The following is an 18,021-nucleotide window of genomic DNA, read 5'->3' as shown; positions in this document are numbered from 1 at the left end:
CACCTCGCACCCCTCCTGCATCCCAACCCACTGCCCTGAGCCCCCTGCCACACTCCACACTCCTCTTGCACCCCAACCCCCTGCCCTGAGCTCCCTGCCGCACCCTGCACCCTGACCCCTTGCTGTACCCTTCACCCCTCCTACACCCCACACCCCAACTCCCTGCCCTGAGCCCCCACCACACCCCTCCTGCACCCCCCTGGGGGCAGGGAGGGGGCAGAGTTGGGGTGGGGATTTCGGGGAAGGGGTTGGAATGGGGGCAGGGAAGGGGTGGGAAGAGGCGGGGCAGGGGCGGGGCCTCATGGAAGGGGTGGAGTGGGGGCGGGGCCGAGGGCGGGTGGGGGAGGTGTCAGTAATGCGGCCCTCGGGCCAATGTACTAGTCCTCATGTGGCCCTCATGGTCATTTGAGTTTGAGACCCCTGGTTTAGACCAACACACATTATAAAAATGCTTCTTGTACATGGTCAAAATGTTGTATGTCACTAGAGGGAGCTGCAGTTTAGCATGTAAAGCAGTATCACTTATTTTAGTGGCTTTCATTTTTTGACATATAAAAATAAATAGGTATGTAAAGAATTTTTTAACAGTCATATTTCTTACTCTCAGAAGAGTGCATGTGTATGTAATTAAAATCTGTTTTCCTAAATTAGTTTTCCAATCCCTTTCCTAGTAAGGTACAGTAGTTTGAAAATCAAAGGGAGAATTAGTGGTGCTGAAAACGGTGGGAACTGGGTCCTCTGGCTGGACCATATTGACTTTTAAAATACATAGCTAAACTTAAGTAAATGACTAATAACGTAAGATTGTAGTACTCCTTTTTTTATACATTGTACTTAAGCCTCAAGAACAACCTAGAAATGTGCCAGTATAATACAAATGTATTTTACTTTCTGGCAATCTGGGAAGAAAAAGAAATAATCCTGTCCCTTTACAGTCATAGGTGAAAAGAATTCTGATTTGATGGCATTACTCAAGCTGTGTTCGGATGCCAAATGCTTCTTATTGTTAAGCTAGTAATAAAAAGTGGTTACTCAACTTTGTAAAAAAGTTTTGTTCAGTTATTTTGTTATCGAAACATACAATTACAAAAACTGCTAGTGTGCACTATCTCTGTTGGGTTCTGAACCTTATAGAAATCAAAATGCATACGTTTTGATAAATACAGAGTACTGAGATCAAGCCAGCCATTTTGAGTTGGAGGAAACTTGGTGAACGTTCTCTTGCCTTGTTTTTAAAGTTTCTTTTATTTAACTATTTCTTAGGGTAGATTTCTTTATTCCTAAAGTTGCCGTAGTTGGTGGATTCTCAATATGTTCCAGCCCTGGTCTACTGGAACAAGAGGGAGTATTGGAACTGGCAGTAAAACATACTGTACATCCTCCTGCTCACTGGATTCACACTCAGGTAAATGATATTTACAGATGATTACAGACTGAACAAATCATTTTTCACTTAGAACTTGATTCTTTCCCATTGAAGTCAGTAGCAAAACTCCCATTGACTTCAGTGAATAGGATATGGGCCCTTATTAATACACAATTTCTAAACATCTCATTTAATTGGCCTTAACATTTATCTTGAATAAAATAATCTGCTTTGTAAGAGGCCGTGAAATAACATAATTTGCATGTGGTAACCTGAGTCTAAAGTTGTGATCTTCTAACTTGTTGGTGCCTCTTTTCTGAATCTTGCTCTTAGCTACAGCTCTGTTATATTACTTAGCTATATCTAGCATCCTGTATTTGTGGAACTTTCCAGCAATCATGTGTAACTGAAGGGTCACAGTTAGTAAGTTTAAATGTTTATACAGTTACAAATGGTTGACAGACAAAAATCATATGTTATAAAAGGGATCCTTATGTCAGTAATACATAATCGGTAAAGCAACACAATACTTCAGAGATGACAAAATCCCAATACTCTGGATTACACTTTGAGACAATTTAAGGCCCCTTTCTTTTTGTCATGCTAAGAGTAGTCTGATTCTTTTCCCCCCGGCTGTTTTGTGATGGGTACTTCTTGAGGCCTTGGAGCATTTTTTATCCTACATTCTCCTATTTACCACAGTTTAATTATGGTCACAAGATTTCCTTCCACGCTGTCTGTTCAGATATCATCCCTTCTACTTACTATCCTATGCCTATCGTCCATAGTTCTCTAAGTGTGGCTGCAAGGTCTAGGCTAACAGATTCTTCCAAGGTTATATCCATTGCTGCTCTGTTTATTGACCAGAAGAGTCACAGTAAAAAATCAAGCAGTGAGAATCCCCAGGTTGATCCTAACCCAGCAGTCACCATGTGACCTTGCACTGCACTTCTGCTGCTGTTAAATCAAGTTAGTTTCATGCATCGCTGGACTTTAAATGAAATGACTTGTTTTGAAAGGCTATGTAGAAAATATAGGACCAATGTCACTGGCTACACACTTAACGAGAGTACACAGGGACGTTTCCTATTTCTTTGGTGTTGCTCAGTAAAACTACTGAAAGCCTAACTTAATCTTCCATCTCTGCGGCATCTCTGAAGCTGTTATCCGTCCTTAACATTGCTGTTGAATTTTCTAGGTGAATTCACAGGAAAATACTCAGTTCACATGTAAACTAGTTCAAAAGCTGATGCTGCAGAAGAATCCTCAGAATATGAACTGAGTTTTCTATTAAGCAAGTGCTTTATTTCTGTAATGAGGAAAGGGGAAGGAAAAATGTAATGACCTCTTTGAATCCTGTGACACTTATTTGGTAGGGAATCATAGAATCATAGAATATCAGGGTTGGAAGGGACCTCAGGAGGTCATCTAGTCCAACCCCCTGCTCAAGCCGTGAGACTTAATCAATTACATTTAATTTGTAATGCATTTTGAGATTCCAGGATAAAGGATGCTTTAGAAATGCTAAATATTATTTGTCTTATTTACTTATTGCACCTGATTTTTTCAAATTGATTTTTTCATAATTAACTTTTAATACCTTATTTATAATAGTATATTTCATCCTGCGTGTTTCCAATACACTTATAATCTTAACAACTTCAAGAAGACACACTTCTGTGGATAAAGTTGTAGTGTAGTTTTTTTGCTGTTGAATCCATCTTCTTTGTCTCTCAGCCTACGCCATTTCAATGCAATGCTTGCAATTTTAGTAGAATATGCTAGTTCTATGCTACAGGGTGATGCTTCCCCACCAAATCACCCCAGAATTAATAGTCTTCACTAACACGGTGATTCTTAATACACCTCTAGCCCGGAGCTCTTTAAATCACCGCTGGAGCCCTGCCGCCGCTACCCCGGAGCTCCGGCAGCCGGGCTCGGGTGGCGATTTAAAGGGCCCAGGGCTCCCTGCGGCCGGAGCCCTGGACTCTTTAAATCCCCGCTGGAGCCCTGCCACTGCTACCCCGATATAACGGGATTTCACCTATAACGCGGTAGGGATTTTTGGCTCCTGAGGACCGCGTTATATCGGGGTAGAGGTGTAATAAGCTTCTTCTCTAATGTGGTTTCCATTAGTATGGATGCATAGGTGTGTCTTTCTCATCTGTCAGTCAGGTTATTCCATTGGTCCCTGAACTGCACAGGGGGCTGCTGGTGTAAAAAACAGTTGCCTAACTCAGAGCCCCGCCCCGCCCCCTTCTCCACCCTGAGGCCTGACTGTGCTCATTCTACAAGAGGCCAAGATGGTGAGGGATACAAAGTGGACAGGGGTGGGCACTTTTGTCTCTTCCTGTTTTATTTTCTGGGAGAAAGTCTGTCTGTCTTCCCCTGTTCCAGGTACTTCTTGACCTCTTCTGAGGCCTGGAAGAAAGAAGGTGCCTCTGTGAGGCATGGAAAAACGGAAAGAGCCTGTCAGTGTGCTGGGAAAAGGAGGAGGAACTGGGCTCAAAAATAATGCATACAGATTGCCTAATCCCACTTGATTGGCAGATAAGAGGAACTCACTCTTTGTCCACGTTACACAATACAATTAGCAAGGAAAGAAACATTTTGGGTTTTAGGGTGATGATGGTAATTACTTTATGGGCCTCCTGCTTCCTTACAATCCCAGTTGTGTGTAACACTCTGCTTCAAAGGATCTTCTTTCCTCATCTTGGTACAGGTAGTCTTTTGGGGCTTGGACCTTTACTAAATATATGCCTGTCACTGATGGAAATCTACTCTTCATGGTAGACCTGGTTGAGACAATGTCACTTAACTCTACCCAAGATTCACCTTTTTGATTTTGCTTTACTTATTGTTTTGTAAAGCACTCAAGACAGTAATTTCTCGGTCTGCTGGAGCCTGACAAGTGTCTAGCTTAATCTTCAGGTTCACTTCATAAATGGTTTTGTAGTAGTAGCATCCCTTGGGTCTTCACAACAACACACATTTTCATTGTGTAAAAATCCTAACATGAATCACTCCTTAGTGTGAAATATCCTGCATCAGCCCTCATGGGGGAATGTCATCAGTCCTTTATCAGGGCCGCGCCTTGGCCTGAGGGCAAAAAATAGGCCCCTTCAGGGCATTCAACCAACTGACTTCAGATAACTGGGTTAATTTTGAGTGTGTGTTTTTAAAATACTTAAGCTTTCCCTCATGGTAAAATATGTAAAAACTAACAATGATTATCTTATTCTGAAGCCCAGCTTGTCTTATGACTTAGCGCTGTATGACGACTTGTATTTTGTCCTTTGCTTTTAGTTAAAGTTAAAATATTATCTTTTTTTTCTGCCCCTAGTGTTCTCTTGACTCAGAAGTGGCTCTGCGAGTGGGAGGCAATTTCTTCTTTGATCCCCAACCTGCTGACTCCCCTGTAAACCTTGTGCTGATAGCAGGGGGAGTAGGAATCAACCCATTGTTTTCCATACTGCTACATGTAGCAGATTTTCATAGAAATCAAGAGAGTGAAGAAAATGGGTATAAAATGGGAACAGTGAAGCTGTACTATAGTGCAAAAAACACAAATGAACTCTTATTTAAGGTAGGTAAAAGGAAAGTAGTTTTCTTGAATTGTTTGTTCTTTTCAGAAGGCTTCTTGTTCAGTTGGTTTGTATCAATGTAGTGAGGAGAAGTGCTTCTCATAGACCAGGCCCCTCTTGTGCTAACGGCTCTACAAACACAGAACAAAAAGCTTGTCCCTGCCCCATTGACTTCCGTGGTGCAGAATCAGGCCCTGTATGTGTAAATTTTCTGCCTTTCCCCCTTATTGCTGTTTTATTGAACTTAAATACCTCTGATTTACTTTCTGTTTGGGAACATCTGACCTTATGATCCAGTATAATGGTTGCCAAAGAGACAATTGAAAGTTAGTCACAGGTTGTCAAGTCGATCTATAAAACCAGTTCTAATGGAAAATGTCTTCTGAAAAATTCTTGCTAAAATTACGCACAGGCGCATACATGTTCATGCATCTTCAAGGTGCCCACAATTGCAAAGATTACATAGTCAGGAAGCAGCATCAGTACATGCGGGGGAACTTCTAAACAAATATAGTCTTGTGGCATTAACCACAGTTGCAGTTAAAACACAAACATTTCCAAAAGAAGCCTTCCAAATTTCTAGTCAAAAAACTATGATTCTTGTACAGATCTAGACAAATTACCTCCTCAAAGACAATTAGCCAATTTTTCAAAAGTTGCATCTTATTTTTGATGCCTCTATTTCTGAGTACTCTTCTTAAGATACTGATTTTTCTTTCTTTTCAAGAGCACTCCTTGACTTTAGTTGGAGGTGTGGGTTCTGATCATCATCCCTGATAATCAAACCTTTGGTATTTAAAGCTGAGTATATGAAACTAGTGACCACTCTTGAAAACAAATTGTATAGTTACACCAATGGAATTTCAGAGAAGCTAGGATTCATCTTTTTTTCAGATTATGTGATTCACATTCTTGGCTTGTACAATAAGAATTTATCAAACTGATCAAAATTGTTGCTTCAAAACATTTTTGCTCCGTGTAAACTGTAACTGAATATTGAAGTATTACACCCTGTTGTGTGTGTCTGTGCACATCAAATGGCTGAGCATATTTATTGGTATTGTTTCAAAAGATTTGGTGAATGTAGTGCTGATGACTGTTGTTGGATTGATAGCCCTGCAGATTGACATCCTTTTCCCACAGAACAGCAGCATGCGTTATGCAACATTATTTTTCAGCATGCAGAAAAGGTACACATATCCTGTGTGAAGTGCAAGTTTGCCAACAGTATCCCACTAATGTGTATCTGAATCCTGGTCCAGAGATTAAAGGGTTTTTTGGTCTCCTTTGGCTACATCTGGGTGTAAAAATTGTATGGCAGGCCATGAATGCTCACAAAATTGGGGGTTGGAGTGCAGGAGGGGCTGAGGGCTCCGGTTGGGGGTGTGGGCTCTGGGGTGGGGCCAGAAATGAGGAGTTCAGGGTGTGGGAGGGGGCTACGGGCTTGGACAGGGGGTTGGGGTGAGAAGGGGTGCAGGCTCCAGCTGGGGGTGTAGGCTCTGGGGTGGGGCTGGGGATGAGGGGTTGAGGGTGCAGGAGGGTGCTCCAGGCTGGGACTGAGGGGTTTGGAGGGCGGGAGGAGGCTCAGGGCTGGGGCAGGGGGTTGGGGCCACGGGGGAGGCCCCAGGGGTGCAGGCAGGCTCTGGGCAACACTTACCTCAAGCAGCTCCCGGAAACAGCAGCATGTCCCCCCTCCAGCTCCTATGCGGAGGCACGACCAGGTGGCTCTGCGCGCTGCCCCGTCCGCAGGCGCCACCCCCCCCCCAGCTCCCAGAAGCAGCGGCATGCCCCCCTACGGCTCCTACACGGAGGCGTGGTGTCGGCCATGTGGCACTGCTCACTGTCCCGTCAACAGGCGCCGCCCCTGCAGCTCCCATTGGCCGCGGTTCCCGGCCAATGGGAGCTGCAGGGGGTGGCGTTTGGGGCAGGGGCAACATGCAGAGAGCCCCCTGGCTGCCCCTATGCGTAAGAGCTGGAGGGGGGACATGCCACTGCTTCTGCGAGCCGCGTGGCAAGCCCCCGACCCCGCTCCCTGGCCGGAGTGCGGGAGCAGGGCAAGCCCCTGACACCGCTCCCTGGCAGGATCTTGAGGGACAGATTAAAAGGCCTGATGGGCCGGACGCGGCCGTAGTTTGCCCATTCCTGAACTAGGAACTGGAGTAAATTATACATAGGCCACTAAACAGCTGTCGTATAGTCATGACTTGTTCATTACAGAACTGGGCTGGATTTAGTGACCTAATGGTGAAAAGTTCTCATTAACAATCTGCTCATTGCTATTGATACATTAAAAATAATACTATTTCAACCAGTGGAAAGAAACTTTTTCATAGAAGTATAGTGTATTTTTATCTCTATGCTCTGCCTTAGTGATGTACCCTGTATTTTTTTTTTTTACTGTACCATTGTTGACCTGCTATGTCAGACATGCCAACCGTCCCTTATTTTCAGTAATCTCTTGATTTTTTTTTAAACATAATTATGAGATTACTATTCCAGGTTTAAATCTATCACTTTTGCAAGTGCGCACGTGTGTGTGTGTGTGTGTGTGTGTGTATATATATATTAAAAAACGTACGCCTGTGTCACTAACCACCACTCAGGTCCTACGAATATAGCAAATAATGTTGTGGCCACTGTGAGGATCTGATAGGAGGCAAGCCGTGATGGTTTAGAATGGGTTGGGGCACTGCTGAATTAACTGTCCAAACCACAGGCTGCGTGTCGTGCTCTAGCTGCCCCGTGTATACCCTGCTGGACTATGTTAATGTGCTGTATGTACCTAGAGCACGCCAGGGCCAGGGGGGTCCGCATGCGGCAGTGAGAGCACAACACGTAGCCTGTGCTGTGGCCCTACAGATAATCACTGCAGCTTGTCTTCTGTTAAACCCTTACCAGGGAGTCTGCAGGGGAGGAGAAGCCAGAGGGGTGGGAGGAGGCAATGAGAGTAGAGAAGGAGAGAGGGAACATGGCAGAGGGGAGGATCATCCTGGGAAGGAGGTCCAGGACGAGGACTGACCAAGATAATTGAAGGCCCTAAGTGGCATAGGCAGGCAGCTTTCCGCTTCCCTACACCTGCCTTTGACCATAAACATGGAGGGGATGTTGGAGGTCCTGGTTTCTTTAGGTGGAGGGGAAGGGAAGGGAGGTGGAGAGAGAGATCCAAGCAACTTCCCTAATTTTTTTTCCATAAACATCCCTAAAAGTCTCAGAGTTGGCATTTCTACTATGTTTTGATTATGTCTGGATGAAATAAGCTGAATTTTATAACATTTTTTTTAAATGTTACTTTTTTTATTTGGTTACATAAATTTCACACCCTGAAACACCAAGAGACTGAGAATTTCTTGCATAATTTGAAAACACAAAAAGTCACCTTTTTTGCATAAAATTTTGCATATGTGAATTTCAAATAATTGGGTTTGGTCAAATTTATATTGAAGAGTTTTGACAAAATTAAGAAGTAGAGATGGTAGCATAGGGCTGGGAATAATGCTTCCTTACATCACAGGGGGTGCTAAGGATAAAAAACATTAGCAATTATGAGGTGCTCAGAATTTGCTAATGCTAGGTGTGTAAGTACCTATATAGATTTTCTTCAAACAACATTTTTTTAAATTGCTTCTGTTTTCCTAACTCAAAAATGTGAAAACACAAATTAAATGGGGGGGAAAACTGTTAGTTCTTTGTTTTTGCCAGCCCTAGTTTTGATCAACCATCATGTTGCTGCTACATCTCATAATACTATGTTGGTTGTTTAGTATAATATAGTCCTTGTGATAATACTTTGCCGTCATCTCAATGTTTATGTGACAGTTTAAGGATTGAGTAGTACAGCACTTGGATGTAGGGTCACTGATAACACTGTTAGTGTCAAATCAGCACAGCTTCCATAAGGGAAAATTGTCTCTCTCTAATGAGTTAGGTTATTTGAAGAAATCAGTGGCTTTTGGTCATAAAGGATTGAAGAAAATAAACACTAGGAAAAGGGCAAAGATCTGGGTGGATATAAAAAATGGCTGATCAGTATGATCTGCTCCTCTGAATGTAGATAAGTAAATGGGTTGAATGCCTGAGGCTGAGGTCACTACTGGGTTTGGTTTAATATATTAATGACTTGGAGGAAGTAGACAGTGAATGGGTGAAAACTCCAGGTGAAACAATATTTTGGTTTGCAAAGACTGAAGTTTAGGAAACTCTCAGATGTATTTAAACACATTAGGAGATTGAGCAGCAAGATGGCTGATGTACAGGTTATCCAAGGTAAAATGTAAGGTGAAGCCTGTTAGTATAACATTGTCTAAAGTGCTCACATCCGCCGGTTGCCTCTGACTTCTGTTATTCTCCTGCGTGAGAAAAAGAAAGTCAATGTTAGGTCACTGAAGGTATCTACCCATTGCATAGCCAAATTAGAATAAAATAATTTCTTGCATATGAAATTAGTAAAATAATGCAGAAGCTGTTGTGACATTTGGCAATAATTTGCCCTCATCTAATGGAATGTCTGCATGTCTGATCACAGAACTTTAATGATATAGTTACAAAGTCAAGGAAGATGGCTATAGGAATGTCAGGGCTATTTTTATCCAATGATTGTATAGTGGGGTTGTTTAGTGTCTCAGGGACAGGAGTTAGGGGCTTAATATATTAAACTATGCAAAGAACTGATAAGTCCCTCTTCTTAGTTACTAAAACCCTGTTGCATAGTATGAGATGACACACAATGAAATTAAAAGGCAAGATATTTAGATATAAAAGGTAATGTTTCTTACTGTGTCTGTAAGAAAAAAATCTGGAAATGGTATGATGCTTGTCAGCAAGCCCTCTGTTTGTCATGTCTATTTAGATTACAAGTTCTTTGGGATTCAGACCATCTCTCACAATGGGTCTGTATAGTGTCTAACACTACAGGGCCCCTCATTGGGGCCTATAGACTTCATTGTAATACAAACAATAAGCAATAAATCAGGGGGGGAAATGGGTAATTACATGATCCTTGTTTCTCAGTTGTGCTAGGCAAGTCAAAATTAATCAAACCTTATGCATCCAGTGAAAGGTGGATTGTCTGCAGGACTCAGTAAAGAATTTTCCTTCTCCACGCAGTATTGCATAATTAAGCCAGATGCATCCTGCGTGGCAGAGAAGGTGTTTGCTTCCACTAAAGCATCTCATGTTCTTTGCTGCTGGGGGCAGAATAACACACTTGCACCAATAGCTTCATTCCGTAGAGTAATTACTAATGTTCCTGTGTGGTTTATAAATATATACCATTTTTAATGGGGGTGGGGGTGTCAATACTTCCTAAAAAATCTTCTTCTGCAATTTTGTGAGAGCATAGCCTTTATATTTGAGCATTTTGCAAGAGAACAGAGTGTGATAATGAGATGTGACTAGAGATTGCATTGCCACATTTGAATGATTTATTATGCATGTTCTTTCTTCATGATCTCTTGAAATTTAGCCTTCAGAATATGTATGAAAAATCTTTGATAAATTTGTACACCGGGCTGGGGCACGCATGATCATTGCTTGGTTCTCCTTGTTATCATGAGACAACTCCATATTAAACTCCCCAGGAAACCTTTAGTCCTTCAGCAAGGATACAGAGGACCCTTTAATCCCCAAGAAAAAATTACTTGCGAAGTAGACCTTTCTTTCTATCACCTTGTCAAGTTACAGTAAATCATTGCTCTGACACTTAGTCTTTTGCATGCTCTTCAGCAACTTCATAGGCAGTTACTGTTGCCCAACTCTTTGAAAATGTAGCTCTATGGTATATTACCCACTATATACATTATACCATATTAATGTAGATACTGCCAGTCTCTGCTTAAATAGCTGTCTCACGTTTCTTTTAATGTGAACGTGACTGTTCTTCCCTTCCCATCTCCCAGTCACTATGAGAAGAGAGATCTTTTCCCCAGTGGGGGTCTCATTGTCCAGCTGCCATATCCATTTTGTACATTAGTTGTCAACTGGCAGATTCAGACAGACAGAATAAAAAAACCACCTCTGATGCACGGATGCTGGGGAAGCACTGCCTTTCTCTGCACCAGTTTTTGGCATTGAGGTGTGTGCAGAATCATGGCCTGCACTCCTTGAGAGTGAATATATAGGCAATACATGTACAAGTAAGAGGGAAGCCTGTGAATTTGCTTGGGAACCTGCTTAGCCAGGTCCTGATGTCTCCAATTTTTGGGAGAAGATTTGGTTCAAAAGTACCCCAGAACACTGCACAGTTCCAAATTATTGCTAACTTCTGTTCAGAAGATAATCAGGGAAGTAAAAATGGGTCAGTACGAGGGGTATTGGCAGAGCTGTTTGCAGAATTGTCTGTCTGTATGCCTTATCCTATTTGAAGTCCTCTTACTTTCATGAGCACTAAAGTTCACCCCAACATTAAAAACAAGTCTTCAAAGTGAGTTCAAGAACTTCTTTATATACCTCTCTTAATATACACTGGAGTCAAGCTTGTTCTCATTGACTGGGAGACCCATGACAGATTACTCATGGGTAAACAAACAAATGATAAAATAATCCAGGATACTATATCACAGAATATAGTTCAATTTTACTTCATAATAATCTAGCAAATATCCTATAATATACTTTCTTTAAAATGAATTTGTGGAGCACTGCCAATGCCCTTTACAGTTACGAAAGCCCCAAGCAGCTTAGAATCCAGATCAGGGGTGGGCAAACTACAGCTCATGGGCCAGATCCAGACCACCAGCTGTTTTAAGCCGGCCCTGGAATTCCCGCTGGGGAGCGGGGTCTGGGGCTTGCCACGCTCCGCCGCTCCAGCCAGGGAGCAGGCTCGGGGGCCGCTCCACGCTGCTTCCAGAAGTGTAGGAGCCGGAATGGGGACATGGCTGCTGCTTCCGGGAGCCGTTTGTGGTAAGCGCTGTCTAGAGCCTGCACCCCTGAGCCTCTCCCCGCACCCCAACCCAGCCCTGATCCCCTCTCCTGCCCGCTGAACCCCTCGATTCCAGCCCGGAGCACCCTCCTGCATCCCCAGAGTCCGCACCCCCAGCCGGAGCCTGCATCCTTTCCCGCACCCCTGCCCCAGCCCTGATCCCCCTCCCGCCCTCCGAACCCCTCAGTCCCAGCCCGGAGCACCCTCCTACACTCCAAAATCCCCAGCCCCACCCCAGAGTCCGCACCCCCAGCTGGAGCCCTCCCCCCGCACCCTACTCCCCTGCCCCAGCCTGGAGCCCCCTCCCGCACCCTGAACTCATTTCTGGCCCGACCCTGGAGCCCTCACCTCCTCCTGCACCCCAACCCCAATTTTGTGAGCATTCATGGCCCGCCAAACAATTTCTATTCCCAGATGTGGCCCTCAGGTGAAAAAGTTTGCCCACCCCATATCTAGATAGTAACTAATGAAGTCGTAGTCGAGAGACTTCATTACAGCACTGGTCTAGTAAATTTTCACTGAGAATTGGCATGAGGCCACTGGGGTTTTGGTGAGAATGATCACACTTGTGGATTACAGAATTGAGAATTAGTGAGTTTCTACTCAGGGTATTAATAGGATTCAAATTTATCCTGTAGGTAGTTTTAATTTTTTTAAAAATAGGCTAGTAACATTACCAAGGGGAGGTGGTTCCAGGCTTGGACCTAAAGGCTGGACAACTGAAATGCACAAACATCAGGTTTCTGGAAAGTGGAGGGAGGAAATGGGGACCAGTTTGCCTTTTTTGACAGCTTCACAGTTGCAAGAGGAGAAGCCACAAAAGAGCGGAAATAGTTATAAGATGCAAGTGTGGTTTAATTACAAACAGTTGCAGAAACGGAGAAAAACATCAGCAGTATAATTGGTAGCATATTCAGATTCCAGATAAAGAAGTCCAAAGTCCTTAAAAAGTTCTGGCTTGTTAAACTCAAACCATCAAATTCTTAAATAGAGAGAATTTGATGTGCAGAATCTTAGTAGATAGTACAATCAGCCGTGTTCTGGGATTCTGTGCACACATCTGCTTTGATTTAGTAGACTCTGTGGTATGACCAAGTATGTTTAACATTCCAGAATAATATCTTTGGTTTGATGAACGAATTTCCTGGAAAGATCACATGCAGTTTCCATGTTACCCAACAGAGTTCACAAATCTGTGAAGAACTTCAGCCATATATCACTGGTACGTACTGTGGTGATGCCTAGAGATGTTAAAGTAATTGGTTCAGTGGGAGTTATGATCGTAGTGTTATTCAGCCTATACTTTGAGAGGTTTGATGTGCATAATCTAATGTTTTATAATATCTAAAAAAAAAAATATCATACAAAATGGGATAGGAGCCCAGTGGATAGGTGGGAAAATTAGTACGTGAGAAACATGAATGATTTAATTGTATGTACTTTTTGGTCCTCTGAATCATCTCAAGTATGCTTGCACAAGTTCTGTTACACTTATGGCTGAATTGTTTCTACTTGCTGTTAATTCTTATTTACACTTCATACCCAGTCCTCTTCTCTGCACGTTCAACACTTGTATTTACTTTGCTTAAAGCTGTAATGACAAAGCAGGATAAACCCACAGCCTTTAAGGTGTCCTTGGCATAGAGAGTGATCTATTCTCAATGAAATATGGGATATTTTAGTTGTACAGTATTGTGTTACTGTTAATGGCAATTGAAGAACTAATGTCCTGTAAATTGACACTGTGTTTTCTTAAACACTGATCTAAGCTTTCAGGTGACTAAGTGGTTTTGGATGCCTGTGTGTGTGTGTGTGTGTGTGTGTGTGGTTTCCTAACTTGAGCAACCTTAAACAGGCCTGATTTTCAAAGGGCCGGTGTCGAAACGCCAGAATCACTACTCCATGTTAGAAACTTTAGGCCACTGCCTTTTGACTGCATAAATATCTGTCTTCATATGAATTTCTGTTCTTAACTACGTGTGTTCTCTTTGGTAGAGGGAAGAATATCTGAAAAGGAACTAGAAAAACATGTGTCTAAGGATACTTTATGGTACATCTGTGGTCCACCTCCAATGATAGAATCTATATCCAAACTACTAGAAAACTTTGGTGTTCCTACAGACTGCATTTACTTTGAGAAGTGGTGGTAGCAACAGCTACTTAGCAGAAAATAAAAACTGAAAACAACTAATCTATGTATTTTGATAAATAAAAAGTGCCTGAAATGCACAGAAGATGGACTCTACTATGACCTCACTGACTGCAAGATTTCACTATACGCACATGAAATCTTCTTGTATTTAGTAACAATTCCTAAATTATCCTATAATGCACTCTGATTTGGGTCATTATTGTTTTATTGTTTTTGGAAAAAAAACAATGTATTTTATATTAAAGACATGAGCCATTTGATTTTTGTATTTCATTCATTTGCTATTGATTGATTTGTGTAGTACTCTTTTTTGTTAATTAGGCAGCTTTTTAAACATTTAAATACTATTTTCATTATGACTATAACTTAACTTGCAATTAACTAAATGTGTAAAAATGACCAGATGTAGTCTGTAATGTATTAATTCAGACCATAATTTTGTAAGCTAAGCAAGGCCAGACTGCCTCACTAGTTGGTGAGGGTCTCATCTCCCAGCTGTTGCAGATAGTGATATTGACACAATTCCCAGCGTCCTATTTAGATGCTGCAGCCTGATAAGGGTGCTGTTTTCCTGAGACTTACATCTCATTCAAAGAAGAATAAACAGTTCTTGACCACTTCTGGGTATTAAAGATCCTATATTTTCAAAAGTCTAGAATAGTCTCAGCTTCTCTTGGGCTAATTCTAAATTACATTCTGCTTACCTAAATTTTATTTAATTGGATAATTTACCCATTCACTTTGTTGTACAAGGGGAGAAAACCATTTAGAAGGACTTCTGTATGCCACTGCCAACTGTGTTGGTGGTAAGTGAAAAGAGCGGTATACTCTGGTATGAGTATAGTTTGTAATTATGTGAAACGTTTGAGGCTATCAAAGTGCTAAATAAATTGCATAATACAGTAGAACTTCAGAGTTATGAACTGACCAGTCAATCACACACCTCATTTGGAACCAGAAGAATCAAGCAGCAGCAGAGACCAAAAAAAAGTGCCAAATACTGTATAGTACTGTGTTAAATGTAAACTACTAAAAAAATAAAGGGAAAGCAGCATTTTTCTTCTGTATAGTAAAGTTTCAAAGCTGTATTAAGTCAATGTTCAGTTGTAAACTTTTGAAAGAACAACCATAATGTTTTGTTCGGAGTTATGAACATTTCAGAGTTATGAACAACCTCCATTCAGGCCCAAGGTGTTCATAACTCTACTGTAGTATGATTTGTTAAGATATTTAAACATGCATGTGATTTGTTTGTTGAAGACTTTTCTCTTAAGCTTGATAATGATTTTCTCAGCATCCATGCAGAAGAGAGAACTCCTTGAAAAGGAATTATACAGGACTCAATTATTACAAAAAAGACACACTCACTTTCTTTTCCTGCAGTACATACACATCCCTTCTTAAAGATAAATAAATAAATGGAAAAGAGGTCACAAACATCCATCTTGCATTTGCTTCCCCACATTCATGTAGGAGAGGTACGAATCAATTCTTTTATTGTTGTCCACATGGATTCCACTCATGCTGTTTGTACACCCTGTGCTTTTGGCCATCAGTTTCACTTGGGGGCCATACCTGTGCCCTAAATGTCCTTGCACCTCCAAGTCAAAGGGCATAAAGGGTGGAGAAGGCCCAACCATTCTTCAGTTCCTTCTTGCTGCCTGTAGCAGTGAAGAAGGATCCTTGCCATGTCCATCTGCTTCTCAGCACCATGTGCTAATATTAGTTAGTAGACTTTAGTTGTTAGATTCCAAAGCCAGAAAGGACCAAGGTGATCATCTAGTCTGACCACCTGTATAACACAGGCCATAGAATGTCCCCAAAAATAACTCCTAGAGCATCAATGAAAAACAGCTGATCTTGATTTAAAAATTACTAGTGATGGAGAATCCACCATGACCTTGGTAAATTGTTCCAAGGGTTAGTTTATATAGATAGTTCTCTGCCCATAAGCTCTCTTTAGGCTAGAGCCCTCCCTGTACAGCATTATGGGAGAAGTAAAATCCCTGGGGTTGAAAATGTGTCCCCTCATTCAAAACTTCAGTGCCATTTAATGACCAGCACTCCCGATGCCTCTCTTGCCTGGTGGAGGAACATATTCCTGAACGATGTTATATATGTCACTCCTCTCAGCAAACTCAGAAAGATGGAGGTGTCTGCCCAGTATTGTTCCTCCTCGAACTTTCAATGCAAGTCCTTGAAAGGAAGGATGCAACTTGACCACAATCCTCCAGTTAGTCCCTCTCCATGAGCGATGGGTGAGTCGGCCCCAGTCATTCCAGTATTAACAACACATCAGTCCAGGTTGGTTGTTGGTGCTGGACCCATGTCCATTCTAGCATTAACAACCTCAACAGGCATAAAGGAGCACTACTCTAGAGATGAGACAAGGCACAGGTAACTTCCAGTGCCTACCACGTGGAGAAACAAGAGTCACCAAACTTCTTACTTATCTTAGTCTCAACACTCTTAAGGATAAAAAGCAGCAAAAGGGCCCCTCTGGAGTCCTGGTACTAAGAGTGTCAGTGGTTCCTACTAAATCTACTGACCAGCCTGCATCTTCTGCACCTTCCAGACTTAGATTCTCCCTCCCCAAAGAGGCAGTACAGACCATCCCAGCCAGGTCAACTAGTGCAGCCTTTGGTTCTGGAAAGACAGAAGGAGGAAAGCAAAGAATAGCCTACTTTCACATATGTTCATCCTGCTCACAGGAAATTCATCAGATTCCTAGTGTGGATCTCTTACTATTCCTGTCCTTTGGTCTTTCCACAGTACTGAGGATATTCAACAAATACGTGACAGTTGTGGCAGCTCTTCTAAGGAGATAAAAGATGAGGGTTTACCCTGGCCCATACATTCATTACTACCTGATCCAAGGAAGATCACCCCAAAAGGATTCAAATAATCTTAAAGCCTTTTTCACTCTGAGCCTCAAAAACTGAGAAGAAGTCTCACTTACTGTGACTTAAAGCATAGAGTTCATAGGAGCAGCGTTAGATTACAGATCAATAAAAGCTTACCTTCCACCAGGAGCAATTCCAAATTATAGTGACTCTCATCGACTGACTTAAAGCTCACTTAGACACCAGGGAGGATATGCCTCAGACATTGAGAACAGTGGTCTCAAGCACTTATGTGTCACAGTTTGTCACACTTAGCCTACACTCCACAGATGGGCGGTTGAAATCAGCGTATTAGCGGGCACCACATTGCTGTATTGGGCACAGTCCCTCCAGAAGTCCTCTCCTTGTTAAATTGGTGGAAAGACCACCTTCGGGTGTACAACGGAGTAGCCTCTGCACCTCCACCTATGAAGCCTGACAGCTGATGGCTCACCTTCAAATTTAGGAAGCTTCCTTCTTCCAAATTCTGTGGTCCCTGCGGGAAACACAGCTACATATAAATCACTTAGAGCTTAGTGCCATCCACTTGGCATTCAAAGCCTTCCTACCTTCATCCCAGATATAGCCACAAGCCAGCTGCTGACAGCACATTATGTTAGGAGATAGGGAGGACCAGTTGGCTCTGGTCTTCGTCTATTTACCACCAGATCACACCACTGCTCCTGCATCTGCCAGAGATTCAGAACTCGCTAGCAGATCACGTCAGCAGACAGGTCTCAGACAACACCGAGTGGTTGATCAAGAACCAGTGCTGCAGAGAGTCTTTCACAAACAGAGCTCTAGACCTATTTATTTGCCACAGACCAGAACAAGCAATGCCAAGTGTTCTGCTTGAGTGGGGGGGCTGCAATCCAAGCTCATGATCAGACACTTTTGTCATCCCCTGGATACTGGAATTGAGGTATTCCTGCCCCCTGATCTCCATGATACTTAAGGACTTGAGGAAACTGACGCAAGAGGCAGGGTTGATGATCATGAGGCCTCTGGCCAGTGGCCAAGCAGTTCTCGTATTTGGATCTGATGAACCTCTCAGTACCTTGCCTCAGTGGTTCTCAACCTTTCTGGACTACTGTACCTCTTTCAGGAGTCTGAGGCCAAAG

General features: G+C 42.5%; 1 protein-coding gene across 2 annotated transcripts in view; it reads left to right on the top strand.

Moving 5' to 3' along the window:
* Positions 1–14,268, top strand: part of OXNAD1 (oxidoreductase NAD binding domain containing 1) — a 38,022-nt gene extending 23,754 nt beyond the window's left edge. For both annotated transcript variants that reach the window (XM_065399565.1, XM_065399564.1), the window contains exons 5-8: positions 1,264–1,405; positions 4,710–4,952; positions 12,980–13,088; positions 13,862–14,268. In XM_065399565.1, coding sequence (XP_065255637.1) covers positions 1,264–1,405; positions 4,710–4,952; positions 12,980–13,088; positions 13,862–14,016 — 649 coding nt within the window. In that variant the 3' untranslated portion in view covers positions 14,017–14,268. The remainder of the gene's footprint in view (positions 1–1,263; positions 1,406–4,709; positions 4,953–12,979; positions 13,089–13,861) is intronic.
* The last annotated feature ends 3,753 nt before the right edge of the window (positions 14,269–18,021 follow it).

The sequence above is a fragment of the Emys orbicularis genome, chromosome 2 (genome assembly GCF_028017835.1).
Source record: "Emys orbicularis isolate rEmyOrb1 chromosome 2, rEmyOrb1.hap1, whole genome shotgun sequence".
Lineage (NCBI taxonomy): Eukaryota > Metazoa > Chordata > Testudines > Emydidae > Emys > Emys orbicularis.
This window is presented reverse-complemented; position numbering and strand designations above follow the sequence as displayed.